General features: G+C 38.9%; 1 protein-coding gene across 2 annotated transcripts in view; it reads left to right on the plus strand.

Moving 5' to 3' along the window:
• Window positions 1-15,529: 15,529 nt before the first annotated feature.
• LOC121434778 (semaphorin-3E) overlaps window positions 15,530-20,936 on the plus strand; it is a 229,342-nt gene continuing 223,935 nt past the window's right edge. The window contains exons 1-2 of one of the 2 annotated variants that reach the window (XM_041633751.1): window positions 15,530-15,695; window positions 16,049-16,251. In XM_041633751.1, coding sequence (XP_041489685.1) covers window positions 16,137-16,251 — 115 coding nt within the window. In that variant the 5' untranslated portion in view covers window positions 15,530-15,695; window positions 16,049-16,136. Of the gene's footprint in view, window positions 16,252-20,936 lie in introns of both variants that reach the window. The other variant, XM_041633750.1, reaches the window with a different exon arrangement.

Genomic DNA, 20,936 nt, shown 5'->3' on the forward strand with positions numbered 1-20,936 from the left:
TCCCAAAGTCACAATGAGGAACAGAAGGAGGGAGAAGATGAGCAAGGAAGTCAGGACCAAGAGGGGTGCACCCACCCACGGAGACAGTGGGGCTGATCTATTGGAAGCTCACCAAGGCCAGCTGGACTGTAATAAAACTTCTTACAGAGCTGCAGTGATAAAGAATATAGAACGTATTAATGTACCAAAATGAATTTTGTAATTGTGTGGGCTCTGTAAAAAAGCTGTGCCATGTATTTTTGCAACTCATCATGAATGAGAAAGTAAGGAGCGTCTTCTTTCCTTTAGAAAAATGTCTTCCCTTCTAAGTCAGAAATGGAAAGAACTGACCAGTGGACGGATGGGTAAGTTTTGCAGTTTCAGATCTAGGCTCTAAAACTGTGAGTATTTTAGGTAATCAAATCTGATTTTAATCTAACAGGTCGTAAACATTTCTTCAAAGTTTCTACATATTATATAAATTTATGGTAAGACTCACTATTGCTGTTTTTCATCATAGCTACTTTGGCAGCTTATTATTCAAGTATGAAGCATTAGTAAAGGACTGTATATGATGAGATAAGCTAACAACATATAATATCCAAGTTATAATTCTGAACAATTTCTTAACAGATGAATAATTTTATTTATGAAAAGGGCAAATTATTAGACACAACAGGCACAACTTGGAGCACCTGTTAAAAACTAAAAAGGAAAAAAAAAACAAGCAAACCCTGGCTATTGTTTTGATTTTAAAGCTTAAAAATATAACTAATTTAAATATAACAAAGCCAATATTTTAGTGCATATAAAGTCTAAATTGAGTTTTAATTTGAACCAAAGTATTACTAATAATTAATATAAATTATCTTAAGAGTAAGGAATAACTCAAGTGATATATTATTTCAACATAGTAAATTAATGTATGAACACGGAATAGGAGAATACACAGATAACATGAAATACTCTATTAATAGCAAAAATGCACCTTACATGATTTAGAATAAATTTCTTTCTTTTTAATAAAGTAATATTTTTAATTGATTCTTGTAAAACTACATCAGTATATTCTGATTATATTTTCTTCAGTCTCTTAATTCTTTTCAGACCTGACCCTACTTTGATACCTAAACAACTTCTTGTTCACTCTCTTTTCTTTTAAACTCAAGAAGTCGAATTTGTGTTGTCCAGATACCCTTGGTTGTGCTGGATGCCCTGAGCATGGTAACCTACCGGGGGTCACACCCTTCAAGACAACTGACTCTGTCTCCCCCAGCAGCTATCAAAAGCATATAGCTTCTCAGCTTGGAACAGGGCATCACACCCACCTTCCCTAGTCCTTACTGGGATTTTGAAAGGCGTGAGCTTGTACAGGAATTGTGCATGCTGTCACAGGTTCTTTGAGTTCATACACTCACCTGCTCTGTAGTGTCTTAAAGAGCTTTGGCTTTGTAACCATCCTCCACCCTTGGCTCTTATACTATCTCTGTCCATCTCTTCTCTGAGGTCCTTAGATGTGGGATTTCCCTCTGTATGCTGTGAATACCATTGGTGAATAAAGAAACTGTCTTGGCCTGTTGATAGGGCAGAACTTATGTAGGTGGGAAAAACTAAACAGAATGCTGAGAAAAGGAAGGTAGAGTAGAGAGGTGCCATGGACCCTCTGCTAGAGATAGACATGCTGAAGTTTTGCTGGTAGGCCACGACCTCGTGGTGATATACAGATTAATAGAAACGGTTTAAATTAAAATGTAAGAGCTAGCCAAAAAGAAATTAGAGCTAATAGGCCAAGCAGTGATTTAATTAATACAGTTTCTGTGTGGTTATTTTGGGGCTAAGCCAGCCGAAAGGCCAGTTCTGGGCAGCCGGGACAAACAAGCTGGCCCTTCTCCCACAGTCCTTGAATCTTGGGGATAGGAGTTTGATATGGAAGCCCCAATGAGAACTGAGTACTCTATGTTCTCTTACTCTCTACACATTGATCAGTTGGACGTCTGTGTTAATTGGCATCTACAGCAACAAGAAGCTTCTCTGAAAAGGGGTAAGAGATATACTAATCTGTGGGTATAACAGCAAGTCACTAGCATTTGATGTTTGGTTTAATACTCTGTCCTTTTATCAGAGTAACACTACTATATTCTCTCCTAGGTCTCATGTCCTGTCTAGCCACATTTGGCTCAAAATTGGTTTCGGCTGTGGGTTCCATGTCATCAAAGTGGCCTTAATTCCCATCATAGAGTAGTTTGTTACTTCTCATACATTTGTGCCACTACTGTGGCAGTGTTCATAGATTGCCAGGACAGTCTTCACTGTAGCTCACAGGGATTAGAGTTAGGTAAGAATAATGATTAATTATTTTCCCTCAGGTAGCATATATTCACATTCCAGCACTGTGAAAGCTAGCCAGAAGTGATGAAATTTCCAGTTTAGTACCAGTTTTATTTCTTATGGTCTATGACTCAAGTATAAGGTATCTTGAGCAATAGAGTCACATTGTCAAATTCTGGAGGGTAATCAAGAGCAACGGCTTTGGTACCTTCCAGAGCATTTCCTTCTTATAGGTGAAAAGTTAAACTCTTTCTAGAAGAGGAGATTTTTTTTTATCAACTCAAGCATCAAAAAAATTTAAGTTTTTAAAATTTTTAATTGATGGAACATGTAGACTGATGTTACAGATGATCAGAAATGTCACCGAGTCTGTCTTGGCATTTTGTTACTTTGTATTTTCTTCTCTGAAAAGAAAAAAAAATAATTCTAGTAAGCTGTGGAAAAGCCAAGTTTTTAGAACAGAACATAATGGCTTAACACGATTTTCTTTCCAAATCTTTCCATTACAGGACTACACTGAAATAATTCTAAAAAAAAAAAAAAGGAAGCTCAACTTGTTTCTTATATTCTACTTATCTTTTACTTTTACTGAGGCATACATGGGGTACAGTAAGATATACTGAGTACATATTATTTCATAAATATGACACATGAAAATCTCTATAATCAAGATTGTGGGTCTGGAGATATGGCTCAGCAGTTAAGAATACTTGTTATTTTGGTGGACCAAAGATAAGTTTTCAATACCCACATCACAACCATACGCATGTACATATGTTGTAGGCAAAACCTCATTCACATGAAATAAAATGAGTAAATAAAAATTTAAAAGTAGTGATTACATATATGATCTATAAGATTTTGTTTATAATTTCTAATATTAGTAATAGCCCGATTTTTGAAATGTTTTTTTTTTTTTTTTAATTTACCTGTGGTGGGCATGTTTGTGTTGAGGGATGGGGAGTGTGCATGTTTTGTACATGGGTGATCTTGGAGGCCAGAAAAGGGAGGTGGATCCATTGAGTTGGATCCCTGGACTTACAAGGGGTTGTGAGTCATTAAATGTGGGTTCCAGGAACTTAACTCTGGTCCTCTGCAGGAACAGAAAATGCTTTTAACCATTTTGTCATTCCCAACATAGCCTAACTTTAACTTGGTATACTGATATACTTTATTTTATTCATTCTTTCCATTTTAATAAGTTTATTTTACACACTGAGATATGCAAGTGCCTAGATTTTAATGGAAAGGTCATGTAATCAAGGAACACAGATCTAGCAGTAATTAGTATTTCACCAACATGATTGTAATTGATATTTTTAAATTTTCTTAATGTCTCTGTTTTTACAAATGATTGAATTCTTTATAAAAATTCTTTAAGAGACTGACTTTATAAAAATACATTCTCTTGTTGATAAAGTTATTCAGCAACATCTTCAAAGGCATTTTATACCTTTAATATTCTGACCACATGGAAACATGCTAAGATAATTCTTCTATTGATCGTGGGATGTGAGCTGTCTTTCATTCTGAGAGGTGTATTGTCTTTCTGGAAAGGTCATCCATTTCATTAATGGGATGAAGAGGTGTTGAGTTGCCAGATGCAAAGATCTCTTCACCACGTCAGGAAAGTGGCTCTATATCTTTAGGAATGTCGCTGAAAATATAAAACGTTTGCGGTGACATAAGAGCTACGGTGTCTGAATCCTGAAACATCAATTATGCTTCTTGTACGGCTAGTTTCAGAAGTGCTTGATAAACAGTGGTTTTCAAGAGAAGACAGTGTTTTATCCCATTGTTCGTAAGATATGAATAAACCCCGCTGTTGGTAGAGCTTCGTGAAGATTCCCTCTTTTAAAATTATTATTATTGTTGTTACATGTTCCCACAATGCACACAGAAGTCAGAGGAAATTTTCAGGAGTTAGTTATTCTGTCTGTCTCGTGGTGAGTTTTGCAAGGCAAACACTTCCTCACTGAGCATTTGCCCATTCAGATTTTTTTCATACTTCAAAAGCTGAAGAAGGCAAACTTCTTTAAATACTTCAGTATGCTAACTACAGAATAGAACATAGACATAACAGCACCTGAAAAAAAAATGTGTAGATGTAATCATATCAGTCTAGGAACGCTTAAGGCTTTCAGTACATCTCACAAATGCTAGATGGTAATGCTCCAAACAGAGAAATATTTTGATTAGGGCCACCCTCTAGCTGTATGATATTAAAGAAGAATTCATACCATCCCGTTTACTCTAAATATAGGTCTAGGGATTTTTTGTAAGTTAAAACATCACTATTCACATTTTTATGTAGTTTAAATATAATAAATAAATGTTCAATGTCACAAAGAATAATTGTGTTTATTTTTTTAGTGATTATATATTCCCCAGGCTTTTAATAAGAAGAGTTATTTTTATGTGGATATAGAAGCAGTAAGAACACGGGCCTTGAAGCAGGAATGTGCTTAGAGAGGCAGAGGATTTCCAGGAAGCCCTCAGTGTGGTACGAGAAGCAGAAGAATGGGAGATAAAGATAAAGTAGAAACACAGAGCAGAGACCAGGATCAAGATGGAGTTTATACACTACTATAAGGATTTTCCTCTTCTGGTTGATGTTGAGAAGGGGAGAGATCTAAACATTTCATACACTGAGAGAAGATTTATAGAGGAAGGATGGTTAGAAACCAAACTTGTGCTTTGAACATGTTAAGGTGAAGTTGTTGATTGAAGATCTAAGCAGTGATGTCTGGAAGATGTTGGCTATAAAGATCTGGACTTTAGCTAAAGAGCTGAGTGCTTGAGTTTACTGATATAGATTGCTATCTCATCTCTTAGATATGATGAAAAGTCTTGGTGTTGCCTGAGATTACTGGTCGGCCAAGTCAAAGAATCAGCATATCTAGGAGATAAGTATGAATTTGTTACAGGGATTTAACCTGAAGCATTTGTGAAAACTGGTTCATAAATCTTTGCTCAGTGCTTTTTCTTCTTGCCTGGTGCTTGGATTTGAAGGACACAGGCCAGGCCAGAGAGAAGAGAATAGAAAATGTGGAGAGAGATAGCAAGGTCCGATCCACAACCATGAACAAAAACGCAAGGAAGAAGATTGGAAACCAGCCTGGTTCTGTTGCCCCTGACCTCAGTAATGTCAGTGTTTTGCAGAAGCTTCAACAGCTGTTCATCATGAAAGTAAAGACACATACCCGGCCCAAGAAATGGGAAGGCTAAGAGGGTGGGACAATCACAGAAACAGCAGCTTCTGTGTAATTAACCCACCAGTTACTCATGTCCACTCTCCATACCTCCTAGACATTTCCTTTTTGATTCAAGTGTAACCAGAAACAGAGAAGAAATAGGAATCTTGGAAATGTAAACCATTTTGGCAAAATGGTGGATTGTAAGTCGTCTATCCAAAAGGGTTCGATACGGATGGAGAACAGGCAAAGTTCTCAATCCCGAGTTCTAAAATCCTGAGTTTTCAACATTTAGATGTGAAGAACACAAAGCTTCTAGGAAGAAACTTCAACAAGTCAGAATGCATCCTTCTTTATTATCTCCTGACTGTTACTGCATGAAGAGAAGCTGTGATGTGTGAGTCTGGACTATGATGTATGGAGAGAAACCGAGGAGTGTGGATGAACTTCCGCATAAAAAAGCGCATGCGTCAGACACCTGCACGTCATGTCACTATAACCAAGTTACAGAATCAGTCTAGGTGCCCATCAACGGATGAGCAGATAAGGAATATGTCATGATACCCAACAGAGCTTTATCTGAAGAAGAATTAAGTTGTCTGTAGCAAAATAGATGGTACTGTAGACCATCGCGTGAAGGAAGCAAGTCGATCTCAGAAATTACAGCATCTTTTCTCTCATAGGTGGAAGTTAGGGAAAAAGCAAACTGAAGAGCATGAGAGCAAGGGAAAGGCACAGGGCAGGGGAAGAAGGTGGGCAGATCAGGAGTAAGGGCAGGAGGTGAATACAGCCAAAATCCAGCACAAGCACACATGGAAATGCCCTCATGTAACTCCTTATTTTGTAGGATTCTTGTATGTTGGTAGAAAATCTAAGATTCATATCACTAGCAATCATTCTCTGCTACAGAGGTCCTGAACCTACCCCATGATGTCTTTATAAAAAATCACATCTGTCATAATCAAATCACCTTTTTCGTTGGTCTATGTATCTGGTGTATTTGTTTTTAGTTGTGATTGCCTGCAATCAATTCAAAATTCTCACAGAACGTATTTTAGGCAAAGTGTGAGACAAGTAAATAAAGGGAGCATATACACAATATTTTTTGATTCATGCATTCAAAAGAAAAATCAGTTTTTAGTTGGAAAGTAAGCAAAGTAAGTAAGGAACATATTTTTAAAGATTTATTATTAAATTTATATGCATCGGTGTTCTGACTGCATGTATGTCTGTATGAAGGTGTCAGATTCTCTTGAACTGGAGTTACAGACAGCTGTGAGTTGCCTTGTGGTGCTGAGAATTGAACCTGGATCCTCTGGAAGAGCAGCCAGTGCTCTTAATCATGGAGCCATCTCTCCAGTCCCAGGAGCAATTTATTTTTAAGAGAATAAAAAGTAACATTTGTGAAGCTGAGGATTTCCAAAAGAAGAATTATTTGATTCTATAAAGAGGATTAAATTGATGCAAGGAATTATACAGTGGATTGTGGGGGAAATGAGGAATTCTAGGAGAAATATTTAAGTTGAAAATTTATGCAAAGCAGTGAAATTTATACTTGAATTATTTATATCTTAGGTCAATGGTAATATTGTTACACTTTAAAGAAAATCATACCACACAGACTTCTGAAAATTTTTGTTAGGTTATGAGAAAAATAAATGGTACGCCACATTTTAATATTATAAAGACGGCTTTGTTGAAAACAATTAGTAAAGTAGACACTTTTGCTTTAAAAAGTTAACACACAGTAAATATTTAATTTGCCTTTTAACTTTATTTTTGAAACACATCGTTTCTTGTATTTGAGAGCTTATTCAGCTTGTTTTAGGAATAAAATGCACTCATTGCTTTTTCCAATTTAAGTATGCATATGAAATGTTTCATATGACAGTTCTCATGAAATTCTGTCTTTTCTTACCACATTAAATGATCCACTTTCAGATGATAAAACAATATGTTAAAAATCTTTCTAATTGATTCTCACCACAGCTCTATGTGAGTACACGAATCCCTGAAAACATATTAATTTTTAGCCTCATGTAGCACAAAGTCGAACTATAAACTGAGGTAGTCTCTGTGTTAAGAACAATGGGGAAAGGTACTCTTTGATTTTTATTTTTGTTATTTGGCAGGTGAGCGGAATGACGTTGAGGTTTAGGGTACTTGATATTTTCTGGTTTTAGTTTTGCATTATTTATTTCTTGCGGTAAATCAGAGTCCATAAAAAAATACACACAGAAATTGCATAGTTGTTTCATGGTAAGAATAATATTAGAGATGACATAGATATTGGCACTGCACTTATGAACCAGGTCTGCCTAAATATAGTTCTTAAAACTATTAATACTTCAAATGAGTTTGTTTGTGTTAAAGTGTTAATCCACATATTCACAGTGTGTATTTTTATACATAACACATTTGTTTATGACAAAAATGATCATCTTTTCAAAATTTCAAGGTATTTAGTAAAATTTATTTCTTGAAAAGTTTTAGTGTTTTTTTAATCTTACATAGTTTATTGAAAACATTTAAATGTTTTTCTTAACTAGGATTACCCGTTTCACCAACCATGAAACATGGCTATATTCAAAACATTTAAATTCACATTCTCCCTGGACAATGTTCTTTTTCTATTTGGGGACAAGAAAAACAACACAAAGACTGTGAGTCTTAATAAGTTGGCAATTACACATTTCCTTGATACCAACTACAGGCAGTACCAGGCTCTGCCTCCACATGGTGCTAGCGCTGTGCCCTCAGACTTAAGGAGTCAGAGCTGACTGGCAGTGCAGAATTACCACTCAGCACCCATCTAAAATGGCTTTAACAACAAGAAAGCAGATTTGACCACACCGGCAGTACAGCAGAAAGCTTGCCTTATGCGAAATCTGGCTTATGGGCAGGAATGATTTGTCTAAGCCATTTGTAGTGACGCCAAAGAAAGGTGATTGGAAATAATTATGTGTGATTTCCTGTCTCATCTTTGGCTCTCACTAATGGGTTGACTGGCACTTGTTTCCTCTCTTCGCTGGATGGTTACCTGAAATATTTTAAGAAAAGGCAGTCCTTGCAGGGAAAGAAGACTCACAGATTTCCACATGTATATGTGCAAGTGTGTGCATGCATACATATCCTTTTGTTGGTTATTATAATTGTTTTGAACTTTAAAATTTACTAGCTAAGCCAAAACACGGCTTACTTAAAATATCTTGATGCTCTATCACAGACTTTGCAACATTAAGTTTAGTGTTTGTTTCCATTTATTTTAACGTGAAACAGATACATTTATAGAGTTGGTGGCAGCTTTATGAGATTTCGTATTCATTTTGTATATATTTCTTGGTTATATGACAACTGAAGATACTATAACAATAGATTATCCTTGGCAGTTTTTCTTAGTTTCTTGCCAACCCACTAAAGGGTAACTGCACTGTCTCAGTCCTTCTTGTACAAGGAGACAGATAGGTTTTTCTTCACTTAATACTTACATAATAACCAACATCTGTTAAGACAGGGTGGAAAACTACAGGTGAGATCTGAATTACTTATAGGAAGAAAACAAAAACTTTCTAAGTATCTTAAAATATATGCATAGTATCTTGTAAAATAATGCACAATCAGCTGGGATGTGGTGGCGCACGCCTTTAATCCCAGACAGCACTCGGGAGGCAGAGGCAAAAGGATCTCTGTGAGTTCGAGGCCAGGCTGGTCTACAGAGAGAGTTCCATCACAGCTAAGACCATTACACAGAGAAACCCTGTCTCAAAAAACAAACAAAGCAAAAAAATCACTCAAAAAAAAAATACAAACCCAAAACGCTCAATAAATACGTGTTGAATAAGTAAATCATTCCATGCCAAAGAGTTTGGGTGACTTTAACAGGTGTAGTTAAGTAACGATGGAAAAGTGAAAGACTTTGAGTCTGGAAATAAAAAAAAAAAATAGAAAATTTAAAAAGTAATCGTAGAATTGTCATTTTTCTCTTTCCCCCTTTTACAAGTAAACAATATGGCAAGGTACCTGGCAATGGAACATCTTTGCCCATTTGTTTCCATGATTAAAAAAATGAAGAGTGGTCTCAGAGTCTTCTATGAGATTTCAGACACAAAGGGTTGGGCAAATCCTCTGCTACATTTATAGCATTTAATATTGTTTTCACACGGAATCTACTTTTACCCAGGTAGAATATAAAATACTGTCTTTTGTTTAGCTATTTTAGCAATAACCTTTGTATGAAATTGCTGAGATCTTTTATATAAAATAACTATAATTAACTCTTGATAAATGATTTATTATCTTTAAATCCTTTCTTGGAGACATCTTTATCTCCTTGAAATTATAACAACACATATGTAGGTCTGTTGTGCCTATATAGCATATGGATATGATTATAACTTTGCACAAATCTGTATCAAGAAACAAGAATCATTATTAGCTCATGAGTCCCCTCAAAATATTACTTTTCTTAGTTACTTTAGAATGTATTCTTTAAAAGTTTTCACTTCCATATTTAGCTCCAGTGATTGCTCCAAGATGACTAGTCAAAACCTGACGTCTAAAATGGTTAATTTTCTCCCTCTGACTCATCCTGAGATGAAGGAATGTATCCGGTGATGTCAGTCCCAAGTGATGCCAAACCCAGGTGGTGATTGCTGACTGAGGTAGCAAGCACCTGAAGGACTTTTTATTTAAAACTTGATGCAATGTGTTACTAAGACTTCTTAATGATAAGTTACGTAGAGGGCATTTGACAGAACCGTGATGTAATTTTGCCTCCGTAGTATTCTCTGAAAAGCGAGTGTCCTGGTTGGAGCGCTGACTCCGAAATAGTTTAATACGAAGTTGTTCCTATTAATAGGGCTTCGCCAGGGCCACGCCACGGGCATCTGTCTCCTAGAGCTTGCTTGTGTGTAAGTGCCAAGGAGAAGGCAATGCCTTACAAAGGGACGCTCTCAGACTTTACCTGGTTTCTGCACAAATGTCCCTCGAGTGGTCTCCAGGTTATAGGAAAAAGCACACTAACAGTAATCACTGTTTTTACTCTGCGAAAGTGAAATCAATATGAAACACAACAATGGGTGTGTTTGTGTGTGTGTGTGTGTGCGCGCGCGTGGGCGCTGAGGATATTAGCAAAGCTTTGTCATCGACTCAGCAGGGAGAGCACCAGAGCTCCCAAGGTCCCAGACAGATGCCACGACATCCTTGGAAAACATTGCAATAGCTATGGATGCTATTGTGTTGTTTTTAAATGCAGAGCTCTGTCATTGAAAAACAATTCTTGTAACCCACACAGAAAAGAAAATAGAACCTGTACCTAAAAATTAAAGGGTTTGCAGACTGACTACCATCCATAGCAATTTCATCTTGCCAAAAAAATGTGGCACGTGTAAACATTGTTCTCTGATTAAAAACCATTAAAGACATTTTAAATTATGAAAAACCCTCAAAAGAAGATGAGAATAAAGATTAAATCATAAATTATTTGAAAATTTTATGAGGGGATTTTTATTTTTTTCTCCCTCCTCTTCTCATTCTTCTCTGCTCCCCCTTCTCATTGTCCTCTCCTTCCTCCTTTTCCTCCTCCTCTTCTACTTTTCCTTCTCCTCTTCCTGGAATGACTAGGCTAAATGAAGGCTGACTAACTGACTTTCTTCTAAATGCTGGCTTTAGAATGGTACCAGTTGCTGCTGGTGGCACACACATTTAATCCAGCACTCAGTAGGCAGAGGCAGGCATATCTCTATGAGTTCAAAGCCAGCCTGGTCTACAGAGCAAGTTCCAGAACAGCCAAGGTGACACAGAGAAACCCTGTCTCAAACAACAAAAAACAAAAACAAACAAACAAACAAAAAGGAATGGTACCACTTGACCTCTTTCATGTAGGTGAGTAGATTTTGCACCCTGAGTTGGTGTCTTGTAAATCTACTACCAAAGAAAGCTTAAAATGGATATTAAGTCAGGTATCTATTTGCCCTCTACTTTTAAGTTACAGAATAGGGAGGTAGGTGATGCAGCTGCTAATCACGTGAGACAAGGCAGCTTAACTGAACGGTAGAGGAAAAGGATCAGCAGGTTCTGTCTGTAATATTCAGCCTCGGCCGTAGAAATCAGCAGCTGCAGCATTGACGGGACACTTGAGATGCTCTGGCCTGGAGATGCTAGGCATAGCAGGGCTCGCACAAGCTGAAGAGGGATTAGGGAAGCAAAAATTCCATGGCTACCATAAAGAAATTTTATCTTTAGTTCCAAAATGACTCAGCACCACTGTTATTGTGATACTATAGCCTATTAATAGCTTTAATCATGATGGCCTTGAGGTGTGGTTCCAGGTTGTTCATGGGCAAATAGTGTTTATGACATCATTTCTGTGTATAGGACTCAATTGGAAAAGCTGAAGACACTTCCCACAATTCCAGCTGTGACTCCAGCAATCAGTGTGCCTCCTATTTAGCCTCCAAGTTTCCACATCACTCTGGGGCTTTCCCAGTGACTTATGCTGGCCCCAGTGGCTTTCCCAGTGACTTCTGCTGGCCCCAGTGGCTTCTGCTGGTCCCAGTGACTACCAGTGACTTCTGCTGATCCCAATGACTTTACCAGTGACTTCTGATGATTCCAGTGACTTTCCCAGTGACTTCTGCTGGTCCCAGTGACTACCAATGACTTCTGTTGATCCCAATGCCTTTCCCAGTGACTTCTGCTGGTCCCAGTGACTTCTGCTGGTCCCATTGTCTTTACTAGTGACTTTTCCTGACAGACAGGAAAGAGGGATGATGACATTCTGATGTGTTGTCTGAGAGCAAGATTCCCAAAGCAGAGTAGGTAAAGCATGCAAAATATATTGCCAAACGAGTTTGTGTTATATGGTATGGTACACACCGACCACACACACACACACACACACACACACACACACACACACACACACACCACCCAAATAGCATATGCTTTTGATTCCCGATCATATACCATCTGTTGTATCTCTGAGTAACTTTCTCGGGCAACTGCCTCCACTATGATGATTCAGTAACCCAAGATCTTCAATTCTCCACCCCACATTCATTGTTTAGTTCTCTGCTCTTGGCACAGAAAAAACAAAGAAAGTAGAATTTCTTAGGAGTACCTATTTCACTGTCTTAGGCTAGAAATACTACCTACCACTTATACTCATATTTCTTTGATCAGAATTAGGTAAATAGCTTCAGAAATTGCCAAGGCACAAGGAAGATCGTGCTCTGAATGCCCAGAAAGAAAGATAGGGTATTCCTGGTAGCCACAATGAAGCCTAGTCTCTCAAAGTACACAAGGACATGTTAAACTGTACAGAAATACCTGTTCACAATATGTATTTGTTCTAGCACCTACTTGAAAGATTTTAGTATGAGGCAACTCTTTTATTTTATATAAATTTGTTGGCTTTTACTTACCTATGCTGTGATAATAAAAATGGCAAATAAAACATACTCATGTCTAATGTTTAGATAACACCGTGAAAGGAATTTCTATAAACCAAATTTAATTTGTAAAACTTCACCCCATTTGAAAGCCTTGTTATAAATAGAAATTTGTTTTTATTTTTTTAACGAATATTCCACATGATTCACAAGATGGGCAGGAGTACCTACTGGGAAGGATTTTGCTAGAGGCCAGTTTCTCTTCTACTAATGAAATTGGGGGTCCAGCGATTAATGTGTCTACACCAATTGGAAGGACTTGGGACTTCTAGTCTTCTTCATTTATCACCCTCCACCATCACCCCACATTTCCATATTGAGATTGTTCATGCAGTAAGATTAACATCAATGGGAGATAGAGAGTGGGACATTTGACTTGACAAGAATAACTTTATTACTGGCATTGGTTATCTGTGTTGTTCTATGACGTCTTTCTGTTGTTTAGATTGACACCCTGCAGCATCTCAAATCAAACATGGAATCACCAGATCCTAATGTTTATCCACGAAATCAGAAGTCCACAAAGACACTTTGCTCAGTGCTGATTTTATTTTTTCACCTTCCCTCCAATCCAATATTTTCCAAAGTAAATATTAATCATTCAAAGTACTGTAATTTTATGACCTAGTATATCTATAATATTCTTGGCTTATATGTAATTACTCAAAAAAAAATCCACTGCCCAAAATGTCATACTGAAGTGGTAACTTGAACGGCAAACCCACTTCTGAGGTTTGTTCTTAGTTTCTTTTACAATGTGAATGGCCAGTTTAGTTTCAAAGACTATTCCTGAGGAGTATCTGAAAACACTTGGGGGAATCTGAGAGCTTCAAAAGTTCTGAATGCTTAGTTTAACTGTTATTGTTTGTTTGTTTATTTTTGTATCATCTATGTTTCCTCTTGTATACAGAGGAAGGTAAAGGCCCTATAGAGGATCAGAGGGAAACCCAATGGAAACTTGATGAACAAGAGCATGTTTTGTGGTGACCGAGGAACTGGTTACTGTGCTAATCGCTTTGAAATTGTCCTATAGCCACGTTAAGGATGCTATGTAAATCTGAAGAAAACATTTAACATCAATAGTGTTTATTCCCTCACTGACTTTTGTGTCTTAATGAAATGGCTGTGATGGCTAGCATTGCTTCAAGCCATGCGAACCCAGGACAACTGCAGTCTTAAGTAGACGTCAGTTGAATAAGTGTATTCATTTCAGTAAAGGGCACAGAGTCTACAGTTACTGTCTTCCCCTAGAACCCTGCCCTTAGATGATGCTGATACAGTTGCTCTCTGTGCTCTGGCTACTTCACTTCTGGAATAAAGAGAAAGAGGATGGTGACGTTACAAGATATCACAATTAGATCTGTAGCTCATCAGCCTGGCTTTTAAAGTACTCAAGTGCCTTAGGAGACCACCCCCTGTTAAAAGTCCCCACATACTTCATGCTGTTTTAGTGTTAAATACTGTTTAGAACTTGTTATCTTTTGTAAACCTTGGAAATCTAATTATTTATAATCTCCAGTGACATTTACATTTTACTAACTACACTCTGCTTGCATAAGAACATATCATCCTCTAAATATGGGTAAAGAACGCCTGGTTGTATTTTTTCGCTTATATGTGATGTAGGATATTGGAACGACCCAAGTTACCTTTCTGTTATAATCACAGAGTTTTAAGCACATAATTTTAAATCCATTGCTGTGCAGGATAAAGAATCGGAGAAAGTCCCCATAGCTGATATCAATTGTTTACCATTTAGCTCTCGGCTGTCAGGGCAAACATCTATCGCAGCTTATGGCTCGCTTGAAATAATGCAATTCATTTCCATGCCAGCAGATCTAATGTTTGGTTTAGTTTTTTTGAAACTGATTGAAAGTAGGTTGAGAAGTTGCCCTACTGTGTTAAGCGTATTTACACAAACAGGGTGTCGTGAAAACAAACTCCAAAAAGTACACAGCACTGAGTTCTAAGGCGCTCACATCCTGCCTTCTCTAATGCCTGTGTCCCACAGACCCACCGGGAAGACACACTCAACTTTACCATGCACCGCACAGAGGAGCAATACCTCAACGTTTAATTTTTTCTTAAATTTGAAGTGAGATTTATTTTTCTCTTTATAAAGAATGAATTGAAGACAAATCCTTTTTTCCATACTAAGCCGTTTATGAAACGATGGCTCGCGGGAGGGGGGGGGGGGGCGGCATCCTCCCCCACCCCCCACCCAGGCTCTTTAAAAAAAGCATTTTCCTCGGAAGAATCAAACATAGCATTTGTAAGGTGGAAGCAATACAGAAAGCTTGAATTGTGAGCGAGAGTCTGTGGAAAGAGTGAACAAATTAATTTGGCTCCTGGATGGTGGCAGAGGATTTTAAAAAGTGGATTTATTCAGGGATCGCCCTTGGTGAGGGAGCATTTAAAAGTCCTTCCCGAGGCCAAGTCCCAGGCTTTCACATTCTTAAATAATCAGGGTATTATGCAGGTTTTCCTGGCCACGCCCCGCCAGGGTGAGGACCTGTCTCCCGAGCCCGGCGGGCGCGTCACAGCCGCGGAGATGCAGCGGGGCACGTGGGCTGGAGACACTTCCTAGAAACGCGCGCGGGCTCAACCCTGCCTGAACTTTCCTGTAAACAGAGCGCTGACAGGCGGCATCCCCGCTGGGTGGATCCCGCGCTCCTGGCGCAAGTGGCACTTCTTGCTTTTAATTAGCGCGAGGAGAGGCGAAGAAGAGCTAGCTGCTCGGCAAGTCAGTGCAGGAGGCTGACTTCTGGGAGGCTTGGGGGAGGCTGGGGGAAGAGCTGGGGGAGGTTGCCGGTCGGCTCCGGCTGTTTTCTCAATGAATAGCTGGCGGGGAGATTGAAGCCAGTCCCAGCCTCCTCCTCACGCCCGCGGCTGGGTGACGGCGACAGCTCCAGCCGGGACCTGGCTCTTAAGACGCGCTCCTTGGAATGGAATGCCCTCTTGCTCTGCGCTTCTAAACCACCGGTCCCGAGGAGAGGGAGGCTTTGCGGATCCAAATCTGCCCAGGGAATGGTACTTGGGAATGGTGTTTTTCTGATGACAACCCCCTCTGTTTGTGACAAAGCCTGTCGCCTGCAGTTGGCCCTGGAGGGAAGTCCTAAGAAGAACTGAGTCGATCCTGCCTTAAAGTGAGGCTGCCGAGGCTACGGGAGAGCCGGCACACACCATGGCACCGGTCGGACGCATCCTCACCTTGCTGCTCTGGGGTCACCTGCTGGAGCTCTGGACCCCAGGTCACACCGCGGACCCCGCCTACCCCAGGCTACGCCTGTCACATAAAGGTAAGTTCCCTTTCCGTATCCTTTTGTTAGGAAAATGCCCAAATGGGAAAGCCCCTTAACACAGGTCCATCATCTTCCAAGACCTCAAAAGTGCACCTGAAACCTACTGCAAAACTCACCCAGGATCGGAAGCACCTCGAGTTAACATATCCTACCTCATCTGGTAAAAAGTGTTAAATCACATGCCAACTTGGAGGTGTTATTTCTGCCCTAGAATTATCAGATATTATTCTTGAGAAGTTCACAGAACTGAGAAGGTGGGGCACAGTTGCTAATAGCTGGAAAGGCTGAATCCACCAAGTGAGCAGTAGGTACTGAAATAACACCACTTACATTATGGGAGCTATATGGGACATGCTTTGAAAATAGAAGTACACTTTTTTTTTAATTTGGGTATTTTGTTTGTTTTCTTTATTATGAGATTGAGAGGAGGAGAAAATTCCTGAGGGGGGAAAAATGATACCACCCCCATGTAATAACATGTAATGTTATTACATGTAATGACTAACAACTAATACAAATTAGCCTTCATGCTGAGATGGTTATTTGAATAATGTGATATGTGGCAAAATAAAGCAGCCTATTGGCAATCATGGTAAATTGACTTACATTTTAGTAAGCACTAGTCCTTTCTTCTAAATGTGCATTCGTCTTGTTTTTACTGACGGTCTAGCAGAGTTTGTTTATTTATTTATTTATTTATTTAATTCTGCACTTAGGTCTTACACAGCAACATCATATTCATAAATAAATGATCATAAAGATGATAGGTTTTGCATCAGGACCAGTCAAAATCAATTACGAGTTCTCCTGTCAGCAAGCAAACAAGGGACAAAATCTGTTTTAGGAGGAAGTGATTTTGTTGACTTCAAAGGAATTGGAATAAATTGTTGGGAATGAAGTATTCATTGCCACCACCAGTTAAGACAGAGAACAGATGCAATAATAAGGATTACATAAGAGCCTTTTTTTTCTTTTTTCCAAGCTGAGTAAGCTCTTAAATTGTCTTTCACTATGGAAAGACAGAACCTGTACTTTTGGGTATAAGGTAGAAGCTGGAAATAGCAGGTCTGAGTTTTGTATGACATACATGGTCTTTATGTCTTCTTATTGGACAGCAGAAAATGTATTGGGGATTGTAGAAATTTCTCCTCTTAATACTTAAAACTATGGATATGTTCTTGAATTAGATAATTTTCTTGTTATATTATGTAGTCAGTACCAAAATGTTTAAAAATATATGAACACTACCTCTGTAAAGTATATGAAATATAGTGTCCTGGATTAGCAAATGGCTTTTGATTTAGGACGTTATATTATGATAGTTATCAAAGTCTCTGCTAGAAGTTGTAGCCAAATATATCATGGTGCCAAATGAATGGGAGGGAATGTGGAAAATGAGGATGCCAGAAACAAACAGTTGATTCTGTTTCTTATAAGTAGTATTTATTTTAGAGCTATTATGAATGTTTTTTTTCTAATTACTTTTTTCTGAGCATAAATTGTTGGTATACATGAAGCTCACTTTTCATATAGATTTTATGAAAAAAAAATAAAATCATAAATTTGCAGGAAAATGAGTGGCCTTGGAAAGCATACCGTTAAGGGAGGTGACCCAAACTCAGGCAGAAAAACACTGTATATCTCCCTGATACGTGGATCCTACCCTATAATGTGTGCTGTGCTTCTGTAAACAGGAGCAAGTGTAACGAACTTAGGTGTAGTATGGCATTTAGACAGCAGACCCAAGGAAGGGTCATATTAGGTGATGAAGAAGGACGGAATGCAGGCAAAAGGACACATGAGTCATGGAAGAGGATTGATTTAAAGGTAGTTTTTTCCTCCGAGCTTCAACTCTGCCATAATTTTTCTTTTCTTTTCTTTTTTTTTTTCTGTTTTGTGGTGGAAAACGGAATAAAAATGTAGAGAAGAAAGAAAAGCGGGTGAGCTGTCAGTTTTGACATGCTGCGATTCTGTTAGGCCTTCTATTAACCTTTCTGCCCCAGGAGTGCTTGGCTTTTGATAGCTCAGTATTAGTATGTTTTCCAAACTGTCTCATTTGATTTGGAGATTACGATTTGGTCAGTGTACCAAATCTCATTTTTATACTTTTGTCAAGCTCGTCTTCAAGATGTCTCTGTTAATCAGAGAGATGACTGTAAGTGATGTTATGAGCTGTGTCATTTGCTGTCGTCGAGAGGAGCTGCTAGTATCTGTGTGTACTAGACAGAAAACTCTCGCAAGATTTCTCTTTGGCATTTCTTCACCTTTTATCAGGATGAGCTAAACAGACACTTTTATGGTGGTGATTTTATACAAATGCTTGCTGTACCACAGGTGCCTCAGTGACAGGGGAATCAAAGAATGTCAGAGCAAGGACACCCAGTTTGGCCAGCATAAAATGAGCCCCTTGCTCCTCCACACTCTGGAATTCAGGAGCTGTTCCAGGAGTCTTCAAATATTAGGAATAGTTGAATGCAGGTTAATCATCTGGAGTATTGAATGGTGGCAGTGACGTTGGTTTTTCAGTAGGAAGAGGATTTAAGCCATTAATATTCCCAACGGAAGTTCTTTCCTTCAAATAAGAAAATGGGCATCTATGGAACAGCACCTCTGTGTTGCTGCCTGACCCCAGCAGGTAACACTGTCAGCTCCCTAGATGTGGCCTGTGGTATGCATCCATCATTCTTCTCCTGACAGTGGTCTATACCGTGCGCGAGAAGGGTGGGAGAAGGGCAGTCACTGTTCTTACACCCTCCACTTCCAAGATTAGAGGGGGGGGATCTTCCCGAGAAGGAAGGCATTTAACTCTCATGCGCCAAGCCTGAGTTAATTTGTCTAAATGTGTGTTCAGAAAAATATCTGGAAACCCACAAATCCCTTCATTTTTCTTCTGCTCTTCTGCCCATCTGGCAATGGCTTGTTCTTCAATAGACTTTTCCAGAAGAAGGCTACTAAGTAGGAAGGGAGTATGGAATAGAGAGTGCCTTCTAGTTTATTTCCAAACATTTATTCTTCACCTATGATGGGAGGTATTCATCTTTTGTTCTTCTTACTATATCATTATTCGGAAAATGTGTCAATCTGGGACAAGTAGAGAACATGAAAAGACAGGGCAATTCCTGTTCAGAACATACATGTCTCTCTTGTTGAAATTTATAAGAACAAATAAGCTTAGTTAACAAATGAAAACAAAGTTGGGAGTTGGTGGCGAAAGCCTTTAATCCTAGCACTTGGGAAGCAGAAGCAGGCAGATCTCTCGGTTTGAGGCAGTCTGGTCTGCAGAGTGAGTTTCAGGGAAGAAAAGCAAGATGCTATCTCTTTCTGAAAGACTTTTCAGTCCAGAAGTCAAGATCTGAGTAGCGTTGAGGTTGACTATATAAGGCAAAAATTTTCAAGTTGGAGAGTAGTCATGCTCCATGTGCACTTAGTTGTTCCTGCGAACGAAGATGGCATTGATAAGATTAATAAAGAACGCACTTTCTGTTCAAAGAGCTCTCCTTGTGATCCTCAAGAAAGAACAAATGGAAAGAATGAGGAGGAGTCCTGAAGACCTGAGTGGTTCCTCCTTGGTGTCTGCTCTTTCCTTATCTGTCACCATCCTGCATTAATGAGGTTACTGGGAAAACAAAAATAACCTTCTTGATAAAGGAGTTGAGAGAAGGAAAAAACAAAAAAACCAATTAGCAAAGAAGCAATCACAGTATCTGTAGAAAGATCTGATCAACCGAGAATTCAGTCAGGAACAATCCATCAGGGAGTCTGGAAGACAGGAGCTCAACGTCCTCATGAGGAAGAATGGTCACAAAAGACACAGAGAGTGGTGTTTCAGCAAAAGAGTGTTCTCCTAGGATCTTTGGGGAACAGACAGTTAGGTCAAGATGTGTTGACATTATAAACGGAGGCTTTGAAGGGACACCCATACACATAAATCTAGACCTAGAAAGTGTTAAGCAGTGTGCCTGTATTTAGGCATTCTGACTGATCTGCCACAGTCACAAGAACTCAGGGTGTGATATTAGCAGCCTCCATCCAATGCCCTACTCTTCCTTATGATGGCGATTTGTGCATCAGTGTGAAAAATACAGGATGCCGTGGGGGCCCTTCTTGTATATTTCACTGAGGGTTGGAGAAGATCTACAATACTAGAGAATGCACTTTATAATCTAAAATTGAATACATTACTAATATTTCTTGCCAACTACATTGTTGATTGTTGTGGAAGGCAGCAAGTTCTAAGGGAAATGACCGTTGGCAATGGAGGGAACTTAGATATGAACAGGTGTTAAAACAGTGCTGCCATACAGGAAGAAAATGTGATGGATGATCTTCGTGAGCCATTCATACCAAGTGCCATCTTCCATACCTTTTTTTTTTTTTTAATATGGATGTTTTATAGTGAGGGAAAGGGCAAAGTTCTTTTTTTTTTAAATTTATTTATTTATTATGTATACAATATTCTGTCAGTGTGTATGTCTGCAGGCCAAAAGAGGGCACCAGACCTCATTACAGATGGTTGTGAGCCACCATGTAGTTGCTGGGAATTGAACTCAGAACCTTTGGAAGAGCAGGCAATGCTCTTAACCACTGAGCCATCTTTCCAGCCCCATCTTCCATACCTTTGTGCCTTAGTTATGCCAACTTAGAAGATCATTACTCCATCTTCATCGCCAACTTTCCATGGC

The sequence above is a fragment of the Microtus oregoni genome, unplaced genomic scaffold, assembly GCF_018167655.1.
Source record: "Microtus oregoni isolate MIOR12 unplaced genomic scaffold, Mior012 000044F_ref0000062, whole genome shotgun sequence".
Classification (NCBI taxonomy): Eukaryota; Metazoa; Chordata; class Mammalia; order Rodentia; family Cricetidae; genus Microtus; species Microtus oregoni.